The 25,922-nt window shown below is 43.6% G+C and overlaps 1 protein-coding gene across 1 annotated transcript; it reads right to left on the reverse strand.

The window, feature by feature from the left end:
* Positions 1 to 3,420: 3,420 nt before the first annotated feature.
* wnt10b (wingless-type MMTV integration site family, member 10b) lies at positions 3,421 to 19,816 on the reverse strand. Its single transcript, XM_059955609.1, has 4 exons — positions 19,630 to 19,816; positions 19,196 to 19,458; positions 14,540 to 14,907; positions 3,421 to 6,842 (listed from the first exon to the last, which is right to left on the reverse strand). The coding sequence occupies exons 1-4, from the start codon at positions 19,692 to 19,694 to the stop codon at positions 6,384 to 6,386; spliced, it is 1,155 nt and encodes a 384-aa protein (XP_059811592.1). The 5' UTR covers positions 19,695 to 19,816; the 3' UTR covers positions 3,421 to 6,383.
* Between the last annotated feature and the right edge of the window lie 6,106 nt (positions 19,817 to 25,922).

The raw sequence follows: 25,922 nt of genomic DNA on the forward strand, positions 1-25,922 counted from the left end.
TCATAGTTGTCAAGTGAAAAGTGAGTATTTGTTTTCCTCAACAACAACCAGTTCAGCTGAGGAGCATTTGAGGAGTGTTTTTGCCCTCTTCAATGACAGCTGGGCATGCTGATCTGTCTTTCTGTCATGTTTCTCTGGATCTGAGAATGGTGTTGAAGTAAATAAAAGGCTGAGCAGGATTAATGTTAGACATAGGCAAGCCACGGAGAGCAAAAGTCATCAAGTGGAGTGTAACACAGAGCACACCCTGAGCACTGTGCATGCTTCTGGCTCTCAAGAAACAAGGACAGGAGGCAGTGTAAAGAGAGGTTATGAGCTATTGCCCTGCCTCAGGGGATTATTATGGGAGAGAGACTTTGGTTTCCATGCTGGCAAATGGTTGATGAAAGGTGATATTATTCTTTATAAAATTACTTAAGGTACAGTGAAACAGCCCAACCTTCTACTTCAAAGCGTGTCCCCATAGTGGTGTAAGGAGTGGGCTTGCCCGCCGATGACTGTACACCATTCTGCTCCATTCCTGATTCCTCAGATAACAGACCAGTCCATGCATGCCTGCCCCAACACCTGAATAACTTCCAAGATTGAGCTGACTAGTGGCAGGCAATGTCCACAACATGTGTCTGCCAATGACAATCTCAAACAATAGGAATATCAGCCTAGTGCCATTCATCAGCACACTGAGGGCATAAAATCTCCCACCATTGCAGTACTGAGGGCCACCGTTGACTAGATGATTAACTGGACAAACCACAACAACCCTATGGCTACAGGAGCAAGGTAGAGATTGGATAATTTGCAGAGACGTGGCTCACTGTCTGACCCCTTAACACCTCTGCAACCTTTACTGTGCTCAGGTTAGGAGTGTAGTGGACCATTAATTGCTCACAATGCAGAGGATTGGGTATTTTCTGTAAAATATCTCATGTGAGAAAACAGGCGGGCAAGTGATTTGCAAAGTTTCCCTCCGCTGTTGTACAATCAGCTACCAGGAGATGATGCAAAATCACTTTTCTGCATGTTTTCGCACCTTTCATACAGACAAATTAACTATCTTGCCTCGGTGCTTCGTGCTGACAATAGACGTGAAACCAAGAGCTCATCACATGGAGTCGAAGGGTCAACAGAACAGAAAGAGACAAAAGATAGGAAAAGATCATTTGGTCTGGCAAACTGAATCCCTTCACAAACTGAGTTAATCCAATGCGCTTCACTCTCTTGATGAAGGTTCTGCACATTGCTCCCTGCCACACCAGGGAAAATTCATTAGAATTCCAACATATATCCAATAATATTCTTTCTTTTCCACCTGCGTTAACAACCCTGTATTGGATAGGACGCATTTTTTTTTTAAACTTTGCCAAGACCATGATAGGACAAAACATAATTTTTTGAATTACAGATGCTTCCATAAAGATAGAATCAGAACCTGGTTAATCATTACTGACACATGTTGCGGCAGCAGTACAATGCAATGCGTAAAAATGCGATAAATTACAGTAAGAATAAATAGAGAGTAGATAAATAAATACATGCATAAATAAGTAAGTAAATAAATAGGTGAATGAATGAGTAGATAAATAGATTAATGGTGCAAAAATAAAATAAAATAGTGAGGTAGTGTTCATGAGTTTAAAAATCTGGCGGTGGCTGTTCCTGAAACATTGAGCGAGCGAGTGTACCTCCTCGTTGATAATAGCAATGAGAAGAGGGCACATCCTGGATGGAGAAGGTGCTTCATGATAGATGCTTCCTTCTTGAGAACTTTATAAGATCATGAAAGGCATAGATAGATAGATATCAGAAACTCAAAGGCATGATTAAGGTGAGTGGGGAGAGAATTAAAGGACCTGAGTGGCAACTTCTTCCCATAGAGGGTGGTGAGTATATGGAATGGGCTGACGATGAAGTCATGGAGACAGGTACGTTAACAACATTTAAAAGGTTCTTGGACAGGTACATGGATAGGAAAGGGCTGGAGGGAGATGGGCCAAATGCAGGCAAGTGGGACCAGCTTCGATGGGAATCTTGGTTGGCATAGTTGAGTTGGGCCGAAGGGCCTGATTTGGTCCTGTGTTACTTCATGACTCTTAAAGTTGCTGGTGTCGAGTTGAATGGCTACAGTATTGTTAACAGAACACTCTTAAGTTGAGCTGTGGCTACAGCATTGCACAACCCATAAGCTCCACAGACTCCTCACTGCTCTGTGTCAATTTTGAAAAAAATAATTCAGTTATGAAATGTTGCATGTGTGAGCGTCTTCAAGATTTCTGATCTCTGAAGTAATATAACCACAGAAAGTTCTGTGGGGTACCCTATGCGTGTGTTTCTCCTGGGACATTGCCTGCTGACCATTCTAGGCTGCATCTGCTTTTCTAATGTGGTGACTACATTTAATGAGCGTTTGGAGCAGCTGATTTTTTTTTGCTGTGAAGGGAAAACAGATCAGACTGATCCAATTATACAGATTAATGCCATCAAAAACGGGCATAGCAATGCCGCTCTCCGAGTCTAAGAGCAGTAAATTAGAAAGTACTCTTTGATGCGTAAGTGATCATGGAAAAGCAAGAGCCAGATGAACCCGGCCTTCAACAGAGTGGCTCAGTGGTTCAAGCCACTGCCTTGCAGCACCACAGACTGACTGGGTTCAATCCTGACCTTGGGTGTTGTCTGTGTGGAGTTTGCATGTTCTCCCTGTCACCTCATGAGTTTCATCCTGGGGGCTCGGGTTTCTTCCCACATCCTAAAGACATGTGGGTCACAAGGTTCATTGGCCCTTGTAGGCCCCAGTGTGCAGGTGAGTACTCGGATATATGGATGTTGATGAATCTGTGGTGAGAATAAAATGGGTTCAATGAACGATTAGTCCTTGATGTTTGGTCCAGACTTGGTGAGTGAAAGGGCCTGTTTCTGCACTGTATGTCTCCATGGCTGTGAGAGCTCTGTAATAACTCTGAGTAGAACTCTATTTAATGTGGAAGATGTAGCCAGACTACTTCAACCCTGCCAGACGGTGCATATCAGATTTATCAGAGAACCGCTGAATCTCTTCTTCAAATGTGATCAAAAACAAAATGTTGACCTTCTAGTACACCAGTAATTGACCCATTATTGGATTTAAATTACATATCTCTTTAAACCTAAAAAGACATAACCTTATAAAAAAAGATTATTGGAACTCAACATACACTCATGCACACATTGAAATAGCTACAAGCATTCTCTTTTACTAGAAGATCAGCACAGGGCACACACCATTTTCTTGGAAAAACCAAAGTGAAGCTGGATGAGATGAGAATGAATGGCAATTCTTTATTTAGACATCATAATATACAACATTTTGTATTTATAGGAAATTAAAGGATAGAAAACAATAATATTTAAAAACTTAAAACAGATATTCAATACATAGGAGGGGTACATCTATTAGTTTCAGATTGATACATTAAAATCAGATTCTGACATCATATTTCACCTACATTTCTGTAAATATAAGCAGGACTGGAGACTATGCCTCAAAATTTTTGGCCTAGCATTAAATATAGGTTTAGTATGGAATAAATGAAATTAGTGTTGTGTCTAATTCACTACACCAAAGACTTTGTTGGCCCTAATACCAACAAATCTCAAAAGCTACGTCAGTTGGTAGACAAGAACTTAGATTTGCTTAGGACCATTAATGCAGTAAAGCTGATTGCTTTGCAGGAACATTATGAACAATAAAAAAATCGATGCTGAGTTGTACAAAGAGACATTAAGGCATGCATCCAAAGACCTGCACAAAGGAGGAGAGGGGGTAAGGGATGTTTGACTTGGGCCTGGGCAAGTGAACAAGCAGCAATAAATGGCAGGGCGTTGGAGGAAGACAGAAGTTCACTCTAAGCAGTACAGCAAGCTTTCCCCTGCAGTTTATAGGGACTTGTTGTGCCCAGAATTTCCAGAAGCTCGAGAATATACACATCCCAAATTTGCAAATCTGGCAAGAGGCATTGCAGATAAAAGGCAAAATACATTCCATCCTGGAGCTGGACCACAGTGCAGATGTTGCTTCCTCGTACTATTCTGCCAGCTGTGATGTCCATGCATGGCACCACTGTTATGTCCAACAACGCCCACATACTGCTGTAAGCAACTACGTAGCTAAATATTAAATACTGATGTTACAAGTGTGGATGCATAATCCAGATTAAAGAAACAATAGAATAGTTCAGGAGAAATATGTTGCTCGTTAATAATTTTCAGTATAACTTTCAGTGTTACTGCCAAAAGCAAGAAATTTTTTGAAGTACCTTCTAATTCTTAGAGGAATCATTAAGATATACTAGGGCATGTGCTGAGGAATGCTGATGACTAAGGCTTGCCATGCGGCTGTTAAAGAGTACTGCCCCAGGATATTAAATAAGTTAATTAAGGTGGTCCGCCAAACAATTTGAACACCTGGCTTTGAAGTTGGAACATCTTTTATCGGCTGTCCCAGTCAATTTCCATTTCAAAAAGATCTTTTCTGGTTGGGGAATATTTGTAGGCCAGTTAGGAAGTGTTCACAGGTGTAGGTACAGGGCTTCACAGAGCAAGACATTTCTTTAAACAGTTTTTTTTTCCATTAATAGTTCAAATGCCGCTTTCTCTTCTCCTTTGACGGTTAATGAGGAAATGCATTTGCCAACCCACCACTTCCCTTTATGGTGAGGACTTTGCAAAGAAGAATTTAACATCTGAGTCTTCTTGGCCGGAATGTGGGTTATTAGTGGGGAATAACATTGGTGAAACCATAAATGATATATAATTTAGCAGGAAATCCTTTGTACTGTATGTATCAAAGTGAATTTAAAATTAAAAGTCCAAGTGGAACAGATAGTCTTTGGACTGCTTTCATGCTAACAGTTTGCTTCAAGCAGCTCCCCCCCCCCCACCATGAGATCCTAATTTGATCCCCTCCAACCGTTAACGTGGAACTTAGGATAGCTTTGGCTAAAATAAAATTCCAGCTCAACAATCTTTCATTTCTCTTTTAATGTTGTATATGTCTGGGCAGCTACACCTCTCTAGCATTGCACCAATGTACTAGTTACATAAGACTGAAGCCTGTCTGTCTGTCACCAGTACCTATGGCTTCCTGACTGTTCACTCAGGCTGTGCCTGGTGATGTACACTGACCAACAAAATCACAAAATGAAACTTCAATGCCAGAATTATCAGCCTACCTCGGTTACGTCCCCACCTAGCTGCAGTTTCAGAGCCCATGAGAAGCGATTTCCTCTCATCTTACCCTCCACAACCCACAGACAATCAAAACATTCAATGTCTAAAATCTCTTTCTCACAATGTCCTCTAACTATTAGCTTTGACTGCACCAAACACTTGGCACCTGGTTTCTAATCCTTTTCCAATGTCTCCCATCTATCTGAATAATATTCTCCAACAAATGTCACGCTCAGACGCTTCCAGCTCTCTTTGTAGACTGGATTGTTGCTTACCACCACCCCCTACCCAATCCACTGACCCATTCTCTCAAAGACCAGAGGGTGATTTAAACTTTGGACTTTTCAACTCTCTCTTGTCTCTTCTTTTCACAACTAACACTCTGGCAAGGTGCCTTGAGTTCAATTCGCTCTTTTGCGTTTCCCCCTAGAATCCACTTTGCTCTTTTTCTGGGTGTCCTCCTGCTTAAGCTACAGCATGGTCTCTTATATGGTTGCCGAGATTTCTGGCTAACATCCTCCTTGACATCAGACTGACATTCGTGAGCTCATCCAGCCAGAAAGCCCACAGGATGTGAATTGATGTTGCCCATTCTGTCACTGAAGTGACCTTTAAGGCCAGGGCATTTAGCCTGCAGCTGCTGCAAACAGGGCAACGTGCACAGTGGGCACTGATCATTGGAACGTGGAGGGGAGCCTATCACTAGCCTCTTGCTAGGCACATCTCTCGTGGTCAGGAGTGTTCTAGTTTAGCCCCACCTCATTGAAAGCATCGGGTGCAGCTGGACAATCTGCCCAAAGACTGGCAGTTAAAACACCTCTCAAAAGGATTTTGAAGCATTGTATTCTATAAGCTAAGCCGGTAAAGGTAAACCTATAGTATTTAAATTGGACTCTGAAAACCTTCTGATAGTTTCCTTTTGTCAGCCAGTTCTGGAAAGATTGAGTGGTTATTTCAAGTGGAATGGAGTGTTATCAAAATGGGCAGTTGCATTTTTTTTTTGGCTACAAGTTTAAACTGATTCCTGTAAACCAATCGGATAAGAATCACTGTTAGAATCACTGTTATCCTTAAGTATTCAACCTGTCCATCAAAGTAGGTAGTAAAAGGAGAAAAAATTTGATACAAAGATTCCAAATGACATTGGAAGGAAATGCATCCCAATTGCAGCTGCCCACTGATTATTTGCAGACACTGACCCACTCATTGACTCTGCACTCATCACACAACACGTAGCAACACCAGTGGAAACGGCAGTTGCATCGCTCACTCCGGCTCTGTTTGAGGATGTTGTGCCCTCTCCCACAGCACAGACTGTCACAGTTATCCATCCCTTGGCTCGTTTTATTGCACACCCTTCCCTGTGTCCCTGGTGAGTCCGTGCCGAGGTCCTTCTCGCAGAAATCAGGGGACTTCTCGAAGTACACCATGTCCTTGTAAATCCGTCTCCTGTTTTGCTTCAGGCTGAACTGGCCTGTGTTTCTATTGTGAGTTTTGATGAAAACTGCGTTCTGGAACCGCTCCTTGAGCACAGCCCCGACCTGTCGGAAATCAGGGGTCACTTGCCAGCAGGTTTTGAACTGGCAACTGCCAGAGGTGCCGTGACATTTACACTTGCGTTTCATGTTGTCAATGACCGCCTGAAATTTAGAAGAAAAGCAATCAAACAGAAATACCGTAGGAAGCACTAGTGCAATGAATAGAGTGCAAACCCCTCTCCAGCACTCTCTAAACACAACAGACTAAGAGGCTAACACCTCAATTACCAGAATACAATTGCTCCCTTTAAATACAAAAACGTCACTGGGAAAATGGAACAATAATAATGTGCATTTTATATCTCCTGTAATGAAGTTAAAAGCTTTTAAAGATACTTCACGTAAGTGTTGACACACAGAACAGTTGCCAAGTTACTTAAGGGGATAGGAGAGCAGATTACCACATTTTGAAGAGAAAGGTAGGCTTAAGAAGCATTTAAAAAGAGGAGACAGAAGCAGAAAAGTTTTAGGAGGGAATTCACGAGCTTGGGGCATCAGAAGCTAAAAAAACAGCCACCAATAGAGGAGGCGATTCAAAGATAATCAAGAAGCCAGAATTAGAGTTGGATAATGTCTCAGAGGGTTATGGGACAGTGAGTACTGGAGAGATGAGAAATGGGACCTGGTGCATGTTAGAGAACAGGCACCCGAGCTTTGGATGGCCTCAGGTTCATGGAAGACACGTGAGAAAGGCCATCCAGCAGAGCACTGGAAAGGTCAAATCTAGAGACAAAGTCTAGAAGCAAGAAAATTACCCAAGTGCAGGCAATATGAAAAAGGTATGCCCACATCCATAATGAAAGAGGGAGAATGCCTGGGATGTGAACGTACAGGAACTTGAAAGCCCAGATGACCAGACTCAAGAACGGCTTCTTCCCCACTGCTATCAGGCTTCTGAACCAATCACCTCTTCCATATCCCTTCCCAGTGGATTTATAGTATGTGAAATTCGTTGTTTTGCAGCAAAGATGTAAATAACACTATAGCTTACAAAATAAATAATGCAAATAAAAAAGGAATGACAATAGAGTGTTCATGGGTTCATGGACCATTCAGAAATCTGCTGGTGGAAGAGAAGAAGCTGTTCCTGAATTGTTGAGTGTGGGTCTTCAGGCCATAACAGCAACATACAGTGCATTGAACGTTCAGGCCAATCCATTAACTTAGTGGTCAAGGGAATGAGATTTTTAATATTAAAACTTTCAATATATCATGAGTGGATTGTTTTGCAATATTTGACACTTTGTCGTTCTCACTTTGCAGCACCGTATGTGATGTGTTTGTCGTGATAGATATATCTTTCCAGTTGTGTATTATCTGTAGTTAATTGCATGGGCCTTCTGCATCGCCTATATGGCATTTGATGACTGGCATCTCAGAATCAGAATCAGGTTTATTATCACCGGCATGTTACGTGAAATTTGTTAACTTAGTAGCAGCAGTTCAATGCAATACATAATCTAGCAGAAAAAAATAATGATTAAAAGTTAAAAATAAATAAATAAACAAGCAAATCAATTACATATATTAAATAGATTTTTTAAATGTGCAAAAACAGAGATACTCTATATTTTAAAAAAGTGAGGTAGTGTCCAAGGGTTCAATGTCCATTTAGGAATCGGATGGCAGAGGGGAAGAAGCTGTTCCTGAGTTGCTGAGTGTGTGCCTTCAGCATTGTTATTATCGATGTTTGACTACAGATGTCTTCTGGCTTAGTGAGTATTTTTACATTTTTTTTCAGTTGCCTTTCTGTGCAGATGTGGTTTATTTTCTTGCTGATGTGCATTTGCAAGCTCACTTTGATTTGGTTCTTCTGCTGGCATGTGTTGCTGACTGATCATTATATAAAATTTATTTCCACCATCCAACCCCCTGTTCATCTGCTGCTCATCTGTAGCTTTGTGTGACTGTAAGGGTTGACTACTTCAATGCTCTCCGGTACCAGCACAACACCCTTCCCAACCCCAGTTTGCTCCAAACTCTGCTGCCCATTTCCTGTCACACAGGGTTCTGCTCAATTGCCTTGAATGGGTGTGTCTTGCTGATCTACACTGTTTTCCCATTCTTGTTAGCTTCAATTTTTAAACCCCTCTATTTCCTCTCCTGTGACCTCTTCCTGTGCTCCAGATGGAGCAGACTTAATAGGTCAAATGGCTTAATTCTGCTCCTATGTCTTGTGGTCTTCCAGCTTTACAGCCCTCGTACTCCTCTGATCTGGCCTCTTGCACAATCCCACATTTATTTGCTCACTATTGGTCGCAGTGCCTTTAGATCCTGGTTCCAGGTTCTGCTTTCACAAGGTCATTCATCACAGAAACGGGCCCTTCAGCCCATTGAGTGCGTGCTGACCATCAAGCACCCATATAGTAATCCCATTTTGCTCTCCCCACATTCCCATCAAATCACCCCCAGATTCTGCTACTCACTGACACACTAGGGGCAAGTTACAGCAGCCAATTAATCTAGCAACCCACAGACCTTTGCGATGAGGGAAGGCACTTGAATTGTGAAGGAGAAAGAGATTGAGGCCCAGTTGGTGGTGGGAGTATCAATGCACTTGGGGGTGACTTGACAAGGAGAGAGGGAAAAGAACAGAGGTTCGTGCTCATAGATTTGGATGTTGCCAAATGGGAGGAGGTTGCATTGGTGCATAAGCAGAACGGCCTGGTTCTGTGCACTAATGTCAGCAAAGAGATGACTAAGCACTTAACAATCCTCCAAGCTCAACACTAGTTCAGGACTTTCAGAATACAATACACCATGCCTGGATGTATATTTTGTCCTTTTTAACAAAACATCAATCAATACCCTCAAAATTAATAGAAATTTTGTAGAAGGATCTAGATAGAATGAATAGAAAAGACTTATTCTCATCAGCAGAGGGATCCAAAGTTAGGAGGTAAAGGTTTAGAGTAGCTGACAGAAATAGTGGGAAGCTGGGTGTGTGGGGCACATTATCAAAAAGAATGATGGAGGTAGAAACTATGGACACACTTGAGAGCTATGAGCAGCAGGCAGTCCTGTAGACCCAGTGCTGGACAGTGATATTAATCTTTGTGACTCTTCTTCAACCAGTACAGACTCACTGACCAAGTGACTTACTTCTCTGTGTGATAATTTCTCTATATGCAAATCATAAATAATTTTGACATACTTTGAGTGAATGAGTCATAAATTGCAATGAATTGTAGGGAGAATTATCAGATGGGAGGGGTATGGAAGGCTATGGTCCAGGTGCGGGTCAATGGGACTAGGCAGAATAACAGTTGAGCACAGACTAGATGGGATGAAAGGCCTTTTTCTGTACTGTAGTGTCCTATGACTCTAGATGGTAATCTAAACAGCTTTATGAGTCTATGTTACTGATTACTATATATCAAGAATGGTGAAATGGACCATCAATTGACATTGCACTTAAATAATCTGTAAATGACATGAAAACACATGAATTAAATGAAGTGAAGCCTGTTACCAGATGTACAAATGTTATTTATTTTTGCTCTCAAAAGACCAAACTGAAGAATCCATGTCAAACTATTTTCTTCAGGAGATGATTGCCATTTCAGTTTGTGATTGTAAAGGTCATTTACAAAGTGACACAGTGGTGCTGCCTCACAGTTGCAATAATGCAGATTCAATACTGACCTCCAACGCTGTCTATATAGAGTTTGCACCTTGTCCCTGTGACCACAGGGATTTCCCAGCTTCTTCCCAAATCCCAAAGGCACACAGTTAATTGGCTGCTGTTAATTACCTATAGTGTAGATGGTTGGTGGGAGATTCAGCAGGGTGTTCTGCGGCACGTGTGACAGGAATGGATTACAGAAAAACTGGGATTGGTCTGAGAGCCACCATAGATTCAACAGACTAAATGCCTTCCTTCAATATTATAAGGGACTATGTGTATACAGTCAGGCCCCATTGCAAAACATTTAATTCATACTTCATTGGGACTCACTTAAGTGAGTCTTACCAGCGATAAGGGCTATTATTTCAGTTCTTCTGTCATATTGTGAAATTGCGTTCTGCGCAGTTGAGAATGTAACATCACATGAAGCAAGTAAAACTACATTAGAAAGAGCTTGTGGTTTCTTTGAAGTTTACAGGTCAATGCCCTCTACAGTATGAATCCATAACTAGGCTGTTTCTGAACTGAGTGAATGTAAGCTATATAGAAGCAATAAAAGAAGCTTTGAAACAACTATGTATAGCTTTCTGCCAAGTGCTGTCTCATTTGCAGGGTCTGATAGTCCATAGGCAGCTTCAAGTGAATCGGAGGACATTGTCAAGGGGTACCTAGGTGTGTGATAAAGGCATGCACCCTGTGCCCTCTTTCAGCAGCCTATGAAGGTATAGCTAACAAGAAAGACAAGCTCATTAAATAGATGGCAGTAAATGATACCAACAACTGAAAAAGTGTATTAATGAAGCAACCACAGTATCTTGCAGTGCCTGCTGGTTGAAAAAAACTGTGCAAACCAATTGACATCAAGTGACCAAAGCAAATGTTTACCTGAGCAGGACTGGCCTTGTGTCCATATTGCAAATATTCTTGTGGATAGTGTGGAGGGTTGTTGTAGGTTGCAACAGGACATGGACAAGATGCAGAGCTGGGTTGAGAAGTGGCAAATTGAATTCATCCCGGAAAAGTGTGAGGTGATTCATTTTGAAAGGTTGAATTTGAAGGCAGAATACAGGATTCTTAGCAGATTGGAGGAACGGGGGGATCTCGGGGTCCACATCCATAGATCCCTCAGAATTGCCACACAAGTTGATAGGGTGGTTAAGAAGGCGTATGGTGTGTTGGCCTTCGTTAGTTGGGGGGATTGAGTTCATTAGCCATGAGGTAACATTGCATCCCTATAAAAACCTGGTTAGACCACACTTTGTTCAGATTTGGTCGCCTCATTATAGGAAGGATGTGGAAGCTTTCGAGAGGGTGCAGAGGAGATTTACCAGGATGCTGCCTGGACTAGAGAGCATGCCTTATGGTTGAAGGAGCCTTTGGAGAAAAGGAGGAGGAGAGGAAACTTGATAGAGGTGTACAAGATGATAAGAGACATAGATGGGATGTATTGGACCTTTTCCCAGAGCAGCAATGGCTAATACAAGAGGACAGAGTTTTAAGGTGATTGGTGAAAAATATAAGGGGGATGTCAGCGATCAGCTCTTTACACAGAGAGTGATGAGAAAGAGTGGCGGATGTGTGGGGCACCTGTCAGGGATGGTGGTAGAGGCAAATACATAAAGGGTATTTAAGAAACTCTTAGATACGCAAATGGATAGTAGAAAAATAGAGGGCTATGTAGGTGGGAAGGGTTAAATTGGTCTTGGAATAGATTAAAGGCTAGCACAACATCACAGGCTGAAGGGACTCTACTGTGCTGTAATGTTCTATATTTTATTCCATTCATTCACTGATTTGGTGGTAAATAGCCATTTTTTACCTTATTGGCTTAATTTTAACTAATAGCTACTTTGATGAGTTTTCACGCAGATTGTTAGAGTTCAGTTCTGTGCACTTTGCTGTATTAAAATTAGGTAGATAGATCTGGCAACCTTACCTCTACCCATCTAATCATGTGCATTACCTTGAAACACTGATCATAAATCTTCTGATTAACATGAACTCTGCAGCGATCAGAACATGAAATGCAGCCAGTTGGCTGGATTGGAATGTGTTGACTGACTAGAAATCTCAGTCCCAAAGCAATTTTTAACTTATACCCATTTTTGGTACATTTTTGATTTACACTTGTGAATGAGTTAGCTCTGCTGCCTCAATCACAGCACAAATTAACTGCAGACATTTTGCCTCCATGAAGGTGCCACAAGATGGCACACGCATCTGGAATAAGTCAAGACTCACCTCACAGCAGTTGTCGGTGCCTAGCAATGAAGCAGGCTTTAATGACAGAATTCACTGTTGCATTCAGTGCATCAGCAAAGCCTTTGGCCATCTGGAGGAAAAGATCAAGGCCCTGAACCTGACATAATATCTTATGGTCTACCAGTGAGCTGTGATCTCAACCCTTGAGTCATAGATTATCTACAAGTAGCCACCACAATAAACTAGAGCTACTGTGAACTCTGTCTCTGCAAGTCCTCCAAATCCATTAGCAGAATAAGGGAACCAACAGCAGTGTCCTTTCCCTAGTCAATATCCCCAGCAGCAAAGCCTAAATTATACTAAGTTGGCCACATTAGGCAGGCCACAGCATTTGCCTGCAGCTCACCTGACTCCTGAGACACACTCTTCTCCAAACTCCACCATGGAAAGAGACTGCCAGTGGACAAACTTCCCAAAGCCTCATTGCAGAAGTCCAACACTCCCCACCATCTTGTGGGAATGCCTGGCCCATGATTCTCAAATGTGGAGCAGAAGCTTGAAGAGTGGCTCTAAGAGCTTTATCCATTTGTCAGGAGCACACAGGAGCCCAGCATAAACAATGCAAGGAGTACACCTTCTCACAAGCTATTGACAACCACTCTTGTCACCCATCTCCTACCCCACTTGTGCAAGAGTCTGCAGGTCTCACATTGGCCTCCCCAGTCACCTCTGAGCCCATAGAGAAAGCAAGTCATCTTCAGTCCTGAGGGACTGCCCAAGAGAAATCCAGCATTCAATAACTGCACTGAAATAGAAGTTACCTAAACAGAATAACTATAATTTTATAATCTTGTCCTGATTTATTACATGCCCAGTCCCGAAGAAGGGTCTCAACCCGAAACTTCGACTGTCTGTCCATTTCCGTAGACGCTGCCTGACCTGCTGATCTCCTCCAGCATTTTGTGTTTGTGGCTTTGGATTTCCAGCACCTGCAGAATCTCTTGTGTTTATAATTTTACATTACTTTTTGAAAAGAAAAAAAACCGGCATTAATCCAGCAGGAATAGGATTTATTTGTCACATGCAGTGAAATGCGCCATTTGCGTCAACAACCATCCTTGGAAGGATGTGCTGGGGGCAGCTCACAAGTGCATCAACATAGCATGCCCACCACTTACTAATCCGTACATCTTTGGAAAGTGGGAGGAATCTCACATGGTCATGGGGAGAATGTACAGGCAGCAATGAGAATTGAACCCCGATCTTGTCAAACGAAGTGCGAACTGTGACACTATCGCGCTGTTGATGAGCACTTATAGCGCTGCTAGTGCACATTTTAGCGCCAGGAACATACACATTAATGCAGTTAAGCTGTGGTATAGACAAGCCCCTGCCCCTGCTTGTTTTCCATTTTGACGGGTTGCTGGCATCTATTTATTGCATCCCCTGAACAGAAAAGCTTGTTTGACTTTTTCAGAGTGTAGTTAAGAGTCTGGAGTCAAATGTAATCAAGAGCAGGGAAGGACAGCAGGCATACTCCCTTAAAGACATTCCTGAAAGTAATTTCCTGGCCACCATTAACCAACTTTGTTATTCCAAATTTACCTAAGAAATTGAATTTAAATTCCTCAGCAAGCAATGGTGGGACCTGAACTCAATGCCTACAGGAAAATTGCCCATACCTCTGGATACTTATCAAGTAACAGCCACTTTGCCACCATATACCCATTTAATTGAGAGGAGAGTTATTCATTTTACACTTCAGAGGGTAGTTGACTGAATGGTTGAGACAGAGGTTCCAGCAGATTTGTGGCTTCTAGCAGGATATTGCCATTACACACAAATCCTCCTGTCACAGCTCAAAACACTGAGAATCCATTTTGTAGACATTCAACATTTTTTTGGGTTAAAGCATTGAGCATTATGCCAATTGACTGGCCAGTGCATGTATTCACCATGGGTGGCCTACCTGCCTTCCCAATTTGTTGTTGTGGAGTCTCATCCTCCCATGGATATCCCTCGATGTCTCTCGTGAGTCCAGAAAATCCCTGGAAAATTTCTCTGCAAACTCGATGTCATGGTTGCAGTCACCCCATTCCCACGAGTCCTGGATCCTAGAGAAAAGTCCCTCAGGCTTAGGAACAGAGACAGGGAGACCCTGGGTCAAGGCCTGTACCCGAAGTTGGTAGAGTTTGAATCGCAAGTTCTGCTCATCTCCTCCTCTCTGCTTCTGGTCACATCCGCAGCCTTTCAGCTTCCCCAGGCTGCAGGCAGTGGCTACCGAGTGGGTGACCCCAGCAGCCAACAGGGAGAACATGAAGGCACTTTCACGGAACCCTGCATGGATGACAATAAGGTGGGAGTTGAAAGAGGGCTACTAAGAAATGTGCACAGAAACTCATCTTATAGACGGTTAATGCTTAGCAACTTCCAATAATGCAGCATTTGGCTCTCAGCCTGCTTGGCACAGACAGTTCTCACTGTGACCTGATTGCCTTAAATGTCTCTTAAAGTCTGATGACCTCATCAATGCATAACTTATTGGTGTCTTTTTAAAGTGTTACTCCTGAATCTATAGTGTCTCCTGGAATCTTGCTAGCTGAGTTGGACTTGGCATTGTGGGGTCTAGATGGGCTCTGGCCTTCTGGAGGTGTATAGAACTGCCAGGATCAAAAGATCATTGGAGAGGGAGAGAGAGCTCAGAAATCGGTGAATGAGCTCATCCTTGAATGTGCATTACAAGATTCTGTCCAATAGAATAGGTTTTATTTTGATGCAGGTGATCTACCTGGACCAGAACTGCACCATACCCAGTAAAAGGACCTCTGTTCAGGAATACCATCACCTGTAGATAAGATGGGCAGGCAGGGAGGACACCTGCATGGTCAGTTTGGGCTAGGAGATGGCCTCTGGCACAATACCACACCTGGACATGATGGATGTAAAACAGGAAATGATGGAAATATGCACCAGGGCATCTAGAGAGAGAAAAAGAGTTAATGTTTGAGGCCATTTTCTATTTTTATAGGAAGGACATTACTGCACTGGAGAGGGTGCAGAGGAGATTCACCAGGATGTTGCCTGGGAAGGTGGGTTGCAGTTATGAGGAGAGACTGGATGGGCTGGTTCTGCAAGAGTACGTTTTGGAATAGCCAGGGCATACACTAAGTATTGAGTGGAGCAAGGTGAAGCAGAAAGTAGGATCATGGAACTTGGGGTGAGGTGTGAAGTATGTTTGGAGGCTCAGGTGTCACCAATCTGCACTTCTGAGCAACTTCAATTTGCCCACAGCCGAATGTCCAAGGCCATCGCTGAAGGTCAGCACAGTCACCAAAAAGATTCCATGAGGAAAGGCTGCAGCTTATGGCCCAACCACCTGGTTCAACGTTGGGTTACGGCCCCACTTAGATTATCATTGCACCGCCATTATCGTGTCTATAACCAACACTCCGAGTTTATTAACCCGCCCACTTAACTTCACCACTCGATATGCCAGTTCATTAATTCATCCCACTGATCAAACTGCTAAAGGCCAGTAGCTCTTTCCTAAAATATATTGCTCTTGGCTTCATGAAAGCGGTAGTTCGGTTGGTATCTAACTAGAGCGTTATATAACTGAAACATAACTTCACCACCAGTTTCATGGGATAAATAGTTCCATGAGACTATTTAAATATTCTGTTTCAGTTCATCAGATTGTAGTAACGGGCTCCTCGTTTCCTCTTTAATCCCGAGCTTGTACTATTCAGATCACACTCGGATCTCTCCGTGTGGATGGCAGCACGAATTGAACCGCCACTGTCCCTGCCACTTCCCACGAAAAGCAAGCTAGGAGATAGGGAGGGAAAGAAGCACGTGGAACAGCAACACAGATAAATGTAATTAGAACACATGGCCCGAACTGGCAACAGCGATTCATCCCGTCCCTGACTCACATAGCATTTGGCCTGAGTTATTTGCAGATGTTTATGTGATGCTGAGTTGGGGGGTCATTACGTGCTGCACAGAATCAGCCACAGCCCGAACCGAACCTGGAGCCCCACGCACATCTGCAATTCATCCCGAACATCTGTTACTTTGTGTATTTTTATTATGCAAACGACCTCGCTCTCTTCAGCCCCTGTTCTCTTTTCTAAATGCCTAGCGTAGAATCAAAGCGGCCATGAATTGAGATTGGGGTACGCAGTTACCGGAGTAGAATCTAGAATTTGAAGCGATGTTATGGAATAACATGCGTGTAAAGATCACAGCGCCTTCAAATGGACCGCTTTGACAAGCCGGTTCCCATTAAATAGTTGAAACGCTACGTCTGAAATGCATCGCACGTTTATTTGAACCATTTGCTTTTCCAGAAGCATCAAAGCAACGTAAAATGTTTACGGAACAAAAGTACCATTAATTTGAAAATATCCTGGAATATATATTATTGACAAGTGTCAATGCCGTTAATAGGTGAAATCCATAGTGTGATGCCGCTGTGTCGATGAGGGAAGTTAGGAAAAGAAGATTGCAGAATCTAGGTAGTGTTTTTCAGGACCACCCCCAGACATTTGCGATCAATTAAATGCATTGCGGGCAATCTTATATTTCACTTAGTATTTCGACTGAGGGATAAATGTTGTTCATCTCCCCCTCATGGAGCCGTGTCTTACCCATCCACCTGAGTAAACGTTAGTTTACCACCCCACTAAGATCAACCCAAGGCGGAACACCCAATCAGCAACGCCGTGTCTGTAAATTAACAAATTAAACGACGAATGCCGGTGATAATAAACCCGATTCTGATTCTGATTTCGCAAAAAGTAGGCGCAACAGTTCATCTGTTAATTTGGCCTGTATAATCGGATGCTGCGCTATTTCCTTTACCTGCACCCCACCCCCCACCCACCCCGTCTCTCCCTCATCATTCGCTACAATGTGTTTCAGTACGAAAACCGCTGATGTGAACACCCTGTGTCCAGGTAACCTGTCCGCGCTTGGCCGTTTCCTTGGTGTTAATCAGAACGCTATTTATACTATTAACCAGATCGAGAACCCCAGAGGAACTCAACTACCTAATAGAGTCTCAATCTGTAAGCCCTAAAGAGTGAGATGCGCAGTCTAAATTCGATCTAGGGATGAGTTTTAAATATAAACGCACGGTGTTTTGTTTTTAAGAATTGGTTCAGTTAGCCTGCGAAGGAAATCAAACACTGTCATTAGTAAGCGATAAAACCAGATTAATTAGTGGTGCACAGGTGATTTGTGTGTGTGTGTAAGAGAGATAGAGAGAGAACTGGTGAAGAACGAATGAGCGAGTCCTCATCCATTGTCCTGGCAGTGGCTAAGATTTTGGTCACTGCTGAGGTTTCATTAATATTCGGGATATGCGGTCTGCATCACCCGTAATTTCTAGGACACTGCCTTCCGAGAAACGGAATGATGTTAGGTCATAAGCTGTAACAGAATGGCCTGCTGTTTCTAATGCGCCTCTCACACCTCTTTAAAGCGCCTTACAGCCAGTATTAATATGGGAAAATTGGCTGCCATGTGCCCCAAATCACGACGCAATGTTGTAATGTGGGAAACGATGCAGCCAATTTGCCCACAGCAAAATCCCACAAGTAACAATGTACGCGTGAACAGATCGTTAGTTTTAGAGATGTTAGTGAAAGGATTAAATATAGGCCAAGGTACCATCCTTCCTCAAAATATTGCCAGGGAAACTGTTGTATCCACCCGAAAGAGGTCACCTGTGCTCTTTACAGCACTCCCTCAGCACCAACCAGGAGCGCGGCCCGAAATTTGGGGCCTGAAGTCTCTGGGGTGGGGTGAAAAGGGACAGTTCTATTTAGTAAGCCACGGACAACGCTAGAGCATGAAACCATGAAGTGTGAGAGTGCTTTGAATCTCTGTGTGGAATTTGTATTTTGTGTTGAAAGAGCGACGTTCAGAGAACAACTCTCCCTTCAGCAACAAACTCACGTCTAGTAGAATTTGGCATGTCACCATATTTTGTTTCTACACGCAGACGCGCACTCTCATGTTCATCACACACACACACACACACACACGCACACGAGCGCGCGCGTGTAGCAAGGGCGGGTTTGATGAAAACTCGCTAAAGTAGGCCACCAAAGTTCTCGGAGCTATGGGCCAGTGCACTTTGCTTCAGTCTCTCACCTGGGGTTGTCAGCACAAATCCTTGGCGAGTGAACCTTGCAAGTATCAACGGTACATAAACGAAACCCAGAGCGCGGTGCCACCACGTGTGTGTGTGTGTGTGTGTGTGGGGGGGGGGGGTAACTCGAAATGGAAATCACACCGCCCATCTCCCTCAAGTCTTTACATCTCTTGTACATATATCTTGACTGTCCCTTTCCCATTTCTACTCCTAAATTCCATCCCGCCTCATTCCGTCGTTTTGCTGCTTGCGGAGGATGTTAGGAGGTTACAATTTTCTATTTTTTTCTTCCTACCTAAATTTATCTACCTATTCTATCCACCTTCCCCTTGCACCTGAGCACCCACTGCCCAAACACGTTTCAGGGAAAATCCCTCTGGATCAGACATGCGCCTCCCTTGTTAACCCTTGCAGCCCCATAGCGGCGTGCATCCTGAGGCAAAAAATCAAAACGTACTGTACCTCTGTTCAGGATGACGGTGTCCTGCAGGATTTTTCCACCGTTTTCCAGGGTCGAACAGTTCCATCTCTGATCCCAGAGCTGGTGCTGGCATTCGTGAATAGCGATCTGAATACCCTGAACCGCAGCCGCCGTGACATCAGGGCTCCTCACACACAACCCCATCTGGCGTCTGCTCAGTCCCGGCAGCGTCAGACAGACCGTGTTGGCAGTCAGGATCGGGTCTGCAGGTATCTTCAGCCCCAGGATCTCATTCCCGGCCACACTACACCGGAGAGAAATCATCAAACAAAAACATGTTTACTAATACACATGTTAGCCAAAAGAAAGAGTAAACGCGTTTTATAACTCTACTTTTCTTCTTTAATATTTCAATTAAAAAGGACCATTTTTAAACCTGGCACAATGATAAGCAGCCACGCTAATTGTTTCTTACCGATAGACGGTGAGTGAGACGGTGAGAAGCAGAGTTGCGTGTCCTGAGGTTGGGAAAACTGCCATGGCAGGAAATTAAACCGGTCAAATAGATCGGTGCAAAGGACTTTTGGGAACCACACGGGAATAGACTTTACAAACCAGGTCTGGCAGCGAGAGTATCAGGATAATTACAATCTCCTCCTCAGTGTCATGTTTCATTTCCTCGCTCAGCTGTTCTGTGTAGCCGCTAGATTGAGTCAGTCAGGGTTTTAAAAGTCACGGGAGGGAAAAAAGCATCCCCACTCAGTTCAAAGGCAGATTGAACGGAGATAGAACAGTCAGTCTTATTTTGCCAGATCACTGACGCTATCTCTGTCACTCTCTACCTCCCTCTATCTTTATACTGTATTTCAATCGTTCCCTCCCTCACCCTCTTTCCTCTCTCCTCCTCTGTCTCTCTCTCCCACCCACACGCTTCCTCCTTCTCCCCCTCCCAGCTCTCATCCATTCTCCTTCAAGCTCTCCATCACTCCCTCAGTCTCTCTCCCACCCTGCCTCTCTCTTCCTCTTTCATCTCCCGTCACCTCCCCTCTTCTCTCCTGCTTCTAATGCAGGTGGATTAAACAAATCGCAACATTAAAATGAATACTTTGATCTTTATTGCCCGATCATGAATGTTCGGGCAATCTTTGAGAAGAAAAAGTTATTTGAAGTGCAACCGATGGGAGGAAGTGAACAGGTTTGCCAAGTGATGCTCTCTCTCTCTCTCTCTCTCTCTCTCTCTCTCTCTCTCCTCTCTCTCTCTCTCTCTCTCTCTCTCTCCCCCCCCCCACCTCTCTCTCCCTCTTTCTCTCACTCATTTCTCCCCCCACTCTCTCTCACTCACTCTCTCTCCCACCCCCGGCTCTCTCTCTCTCTCTCTCTCTCTCTCTCTCTCTCTCTCTCTCTCTCTCTCTCTCCCCCCCCCCCACCTCTCTCTCCCTCTTTCTCTCACTCATTTCTCCCCCCACTCTCTCTCACTCACTCTCTCTCCCACCCCGGCTCTCTCTCTCTCTCTCTCTCTCTCTCTCTCTCTCTCTCTCTCTCTCTCTCTCTCTCTCTCTCTCTCTCTCTCTCCTCTCTCTCTCTCTCTCTCTCTCTCTCTCTCTCTCTCTCCTTCTGTCACTCTCTCACTCACTTACTCTGCCTTTCTCATCTCTCTCTCGCCATTACATTTCCACCAATTTGTTTCTTGTTCTCCCGCTGTCCCGTCTAATATAAAAAGGACAATTACAGACAAATTCAAGTTAAACCAATTTACGTACAAAATATTCCTTGAAAATCCGCCTTTGACTTTCAAACCAACTATTACAGTAATTAATATAAACCACACATTGGAATCTAAATAGGTCCTATCCGCAAGCAATCCAGGAATCCCGAATATAGTGTGCTGTGGACTTCGGTTTACCCCCATTTCGTTCCCTTTGTATAGATTCCATTATTTACGTTATTTAAGATGCAGCATGTTTCAAAACACATAAAAACACACACACTGGACACCTATTGCTTTCTTGACAGCCACTGCAAATCAAAGCAATTCATTACACGTGAAGCCCTTGGAGACCTTTCTGAGAGAGGCGCCGCACCCATGCAAGTCTTTTTATGTCAACCCAGAGGAGCTGGGAAGGAACAATCGCAGTGCTAGCTAAGGTCAGTCAGCTCAAGAATGGGAAGGTGGAGGTGGCTCAAATAGTCGGGGCTCTGCCGCGAGAAGTAACGACGTCCTCCCAGCACCTGCTGCTGAGGATGCGGTCAGAGTAGAAATGCGGGGCCACTCAAGTGAAACAAACTCCTGACCGGCATCTCTACTCGCCAATAAACAGCTATTGCAAGCTTTCTGTCCTTCTTTTGCTAAATTGTCTTCATGTTGTGCAGGTACTGAGATTGCTGCTGACTCCGGTAAGACAGATGATATATGCTTGTGCATTGTGCAAAGGTCAGGGAGTCCCACTTTTCTTCCCCTTCAGTCTGATACGACAGTTCTATTATTGCCGTCATATTTTGAGGCGGCTTGGTACGAGTCGAAACTGCACTTCGCTAATCTCACACAGAACCAGAAACTAAACGAAGAGTCCTTTTGGGGATCCGAGTGTGCCGCCCGATAGATGTGATAAATGGCACATTGAAAGGCTCTGGATCATATCAGGACGGCATACAAGTGGTAGGCCGCATCGCAGTTGGCGCGGGGACTCTGCTGCTGCTTTCTCGTCACTAAGTGTGAAACAAGACGATAACCTCGCCTGCTATACTTCTATACCGATAATAAGCCCATACTCTGTCAACAGAATGTAACACTTTCTGAAGGTTCGATCCCTTGAGGGGCGGTCATTTACATCATCACTTGTGAGGCGATTTTTTTTTAAAAAACAGGATTAATGTAGGATTCGTGTAAAAGAGTGGTGGTGGTCGGCAGGGATTCGCTGGGCCGAAGGACTGGTTTCTCTGTTTTATAATTCTCACCGGAGAGATGCAGCAGGTTAAAATATCATTGAGCCAGCTCTTTGTTCTCGGGCGAATGAGATACTTGGCCTCTTGAAATTTAAAATTTAACGTGATCAACTGGCTCTTTTTAAGATCAATTGATAGAACCACTAGTGTTTATATTTGTAGATGTCGGGTCAATCAGTGAGAGCAGATCATGTACCAGCCTTGCCCTACAATGAGGGAGAGGGGCTGGCGGATGGGTGAAATACCTTAATACTCCCTCCACTCTACCCCCCCCCCCAAACTAATATTCTCACCCAAGTCGTGTCTATGGCTCAAAAATGAGGATGAAATCGCGCAGACCCACTAATAAGGTTGAGTCTTAACTGCCTCCTCGGTTGAGGGGCAATTAGGACTGGCATTGTCAGCGACGCCTACCACCCCAGCCGTGAGGGATTACGTATATGGTTTTCCAGCGTAGGGTGTTTTTCCTTGAATGCTCCTTTCGCCGTTCGCTTTAATGCAGGCTGTTCTTTGCGACAGCAGCAGAACAAAGCAACCATTGCCGACCAAAGTTGACAAAAAAAGTAGGGGGTCCCCTTGCAGACGCCAAGGCAGATAGGCGGAGGTGGTATGGTTGTGATTATATCAGCGGTCCCAGAAACGTGTGATTTTGAGATTGTGTCAACGAAGATATACAGGGATGCTAAATATCACAATTGTAACATCGTGTATAGACAATTGCGTAGTATTGATTGCCGCAAGTTAATGTTGATAAATCGGGAATATTTGTCCCTTCGTGACATAATCTGAAATTACAATATGGAAATTGCAGTGAATGAAACAGAATGGGAGAACTCTCAACACGTTAATTAACAGCGCAGGTTTTGAGAAAGTGAGAAGTTTCAGTACACTCTTTGCTTTAGTAGTGATCAATAGTTTAAAGTACATCGTTACTAAGTTTTTTTTTGTTTTATAAATCCCCATTGGCTGGTGAATCAATGTGAGTTCCGATGTGTGGGGCATTTCATTACGCTCTCCCCAAACCTTGCAAATATTCAGGAGTTTCAAACAACACCTTCCTATTGTGACCGAAACTTCCTTCAGTAAATTTCCGCGTTTAGAAATTTTAGTTATTTCCCAAGCATCTATTTGATTAATAATGACATCCGAAAGTAACCATGTGGCCTGTTTAATCAGCGGCAGTTGATCTTGGATCTACAATTAGTTTGTAAACCTTGTCAATTCCAATATGTACGAGTGAAACACTTAAGGAAAAAGCAAGCGGCTTCTCGGCCCAGTTCTGTAGTTTATCTCGGCACTTTAATTTCAGTTGGCCGGAGGTCCGCACAGTGGATGAGATTAACGTGTTCCCCCATCTCTGATCACCCCCTCCTCCTGCCGACTTGTAAAAGTATTGCTGCTTAAGAGTTGAGTGTGGGTCCTCAACGTGTCTTATCCACAGGGGATTGGGAAATGCATGCTATTTGGGCTCGTCCGAGGGTTGGGTTAAAACACGTGGCTGTGGTGGAGTACGATTATTTTCCGTATCTGCCGACGTTACACGTGCGTGTTCAATACCCATTAGAACAATATTCATCTACGAGGCACTGACATCCTACAATGTGTACGGAATCCATCTGTTCCCCACTCACAATGACTTCGGGATTTAGCATCATCAAACAACTTTACAGATCGAACAATTTACGAACAACTTTGGAAAGGATGAATCCTGTTAATGTCTGTCATGGGAGTGTTATTAATTATGCATTATTACTAGATGTAACGATGTTTTAAAGATGTCGAGAAAAGAGAGAGGGAGAAAATAGTCGATGTAGCAACTGGACTAAGACCTTGGCGAATGACGTTCAGAGTAGGAGGTGATAGATTTTAGATCTGCCATTGCGCTTAACACATAACACAGCACCATTTTTCCATTGACGAGGCAAAGTCAAGACAATTTCTATTGCAGTGTCAGAGACAATCAGGGACACCAAAAATTCGAGCCGTCTTCATAGTTAAAGTTCAAAGTAATAAGTGTGTGTGTGTGTGTGTGTGTGTGTGTGTGTGTGTGTGTGTGTGTGTGTGTGTGTGTGTGTGTGTGTTCGTGTGTGTGTGTGTAATAGTGTGTGCCATATACTATCCTGAGGTTCATTTTTGCAGGCATTCACAGTAAATACAAAGAAACACAATAGAATCAATGAAACCCCCCACACAACAAAGACAGACCAGTGTGGAAAATACAACAAACTGTGCAAGTAAATAAGCCATAAATACCGAGAACATCAGTTGTAGAGTACTTGAAAGTGAGTCCAAGTAAGGTTGTGAAATCAGTTCAGTATTGGAGTAAGTGAAGTTATCCCTGCCGGTTCAAGAGACTGATGGTTGAGGGATAATAACTGTTCCTGAACCTGGTGGTGTGAGTCCCCAGGCTCCTGTACCTTCTTCCTGATGGCAGTAGCGAGAAGAGAGCATGGCCTGGATGGTGGGGGTGGTGGTGGGGTGGGGGGTGGATCCTTGATGATGGATACTGCTTTCCTGTGATCTGTGTAAATGTACTCGATGGTGGAGAGAACTTTACCTGTGATGGACTGGGCTGTATCCACAACTTTTTATAGGCTTTTCCGTTCAAGGGCATTGGTGTTTCCGTACCAGGCCATGATGCAACCAATCTATATACTCTCCACTGTATATCTGTAGAAGTTTGTCAAAGTTTTAGGTGAATGCCAAAGTATTCACAAACTTTTAAGAAAGTAGAAGCTCTGTCGTGCCTTTTTTGTAATGGCAGTCACGACCTGGACCCAGGACAGATCCCCTGAAATGATAACGCCGCAGAGGAATTTCATTTTGATGGCCTTAACCACCTGTGATTCCCTGATGAGGACTGGATCTTGGACCTCTGATTCCCTCCTCCTGTCGTCAATAATCAGCTCTTTGGTCTTGCTGACATTGAGTAAGAGGTTATTGTTGTGGCACCACTCAGCCAGATTTTCAATCTCCCAACTCGTCACAACTTTGATTCGGCCAACAACAGTGTGTTTCAGCAAATCTACATAAGGCATTGAAGATGTGCTTAGCCACACAGTCATAAGTATAAAAACGAATAGAGCAGCCTTGTGGTGCACCAGTGCTGATGGTGATGGTGGAGGAGACGTTGTTGTCACTCCGAATTGACTAGGGTCTGAAAGTGAGGAAATCGAGAATCCACTTCCACAGTGAGGTATTGCGGCCTAGGTCTTTCAGCTTATTGATTAGTTTTGATGGGATGATAGTGCTGAGTGCCGAGCTGTGACAATGAAAAGCATCCTGATGTATGCATCTTCACTATCCAGAAATTCCAGGGTTGCGTACAGAGCCAATGAAATGGAATTCCTGATACTGAAAATGCTGGAACATTCCAAATTACGGTCACAGCAAGTTAATGTTGTTCATACCCTGTTTTGATAAGTCTACACATTCAGTAACACCGCACGATTTGAGAAAGGGCGAAGTTTCAACACATTGTATCTCCAAATCCATACAAAAATTGCCAAACGTTGCAAAATAGATTTTAGATTGCAAGGACGTCAATAGAAGTAACTTGGGTCAGCGCTCCTTATCTTTAAAGTGAAATGGCAAACCGCAAGCTACGTATCACACAAATCGCTGCCACATCATGGATCCATTAGTCAGATCGATTGAGGCACTAACCCCGCGGAGTACCAATAATTTACATAGGCGACACGAAGCCCTAGACAGTTGATAATGAATCAGCAACAAAGTGATAAATGTCATTCCCAATAAATGGTTCATTTCGGTACGTGCTAGGGTATCTCTGGCCATGCTTTTTCACTACTTTTTTTTTCCAAA

This window comes from Hypanus sabinus, chromosome X1 (assembly GCF_030144855.1).
Source record: "Hypanus sabinus isolate sHypSab1 chromosome X1, sHypSab1.hap1, whole genome shotgun sequence".
Lineage (NCBI taxonomy): Eukaryota > Metazoa > Chordata > Chondrichthyes > Myliobatiformes > Dasyatidae > Hypanus > Hypanus sabinus.

What these genes read in the sequence shown, in the direction of transcription:
- wnt10b (XM_059955609.1), bottom strand. Translation starts at nt 19,694, where the DNA reads ATGGCAGTTTTCCCAACCTCAGGACACGCAACTCTGCTTCTCACCGTC. An exon ending in CACCGTCATCCTGAACAGAG is followed by an intron (nt 14,908 to 19,195) that starts GTACAGTACGTT and finishes TCATCCATGCAG; the next exon opens with GGTTCCGTGAAAGTGCCTTC. An exon ending in ACAACAAATTGGGAAGGCAG is followed by an intron (nt 6,843 to 14,539) that starts GTAGGCCACCCA and finishes TCTAAATTTCAG; the next exon opens with GCGGTCATTGACAACATGAA.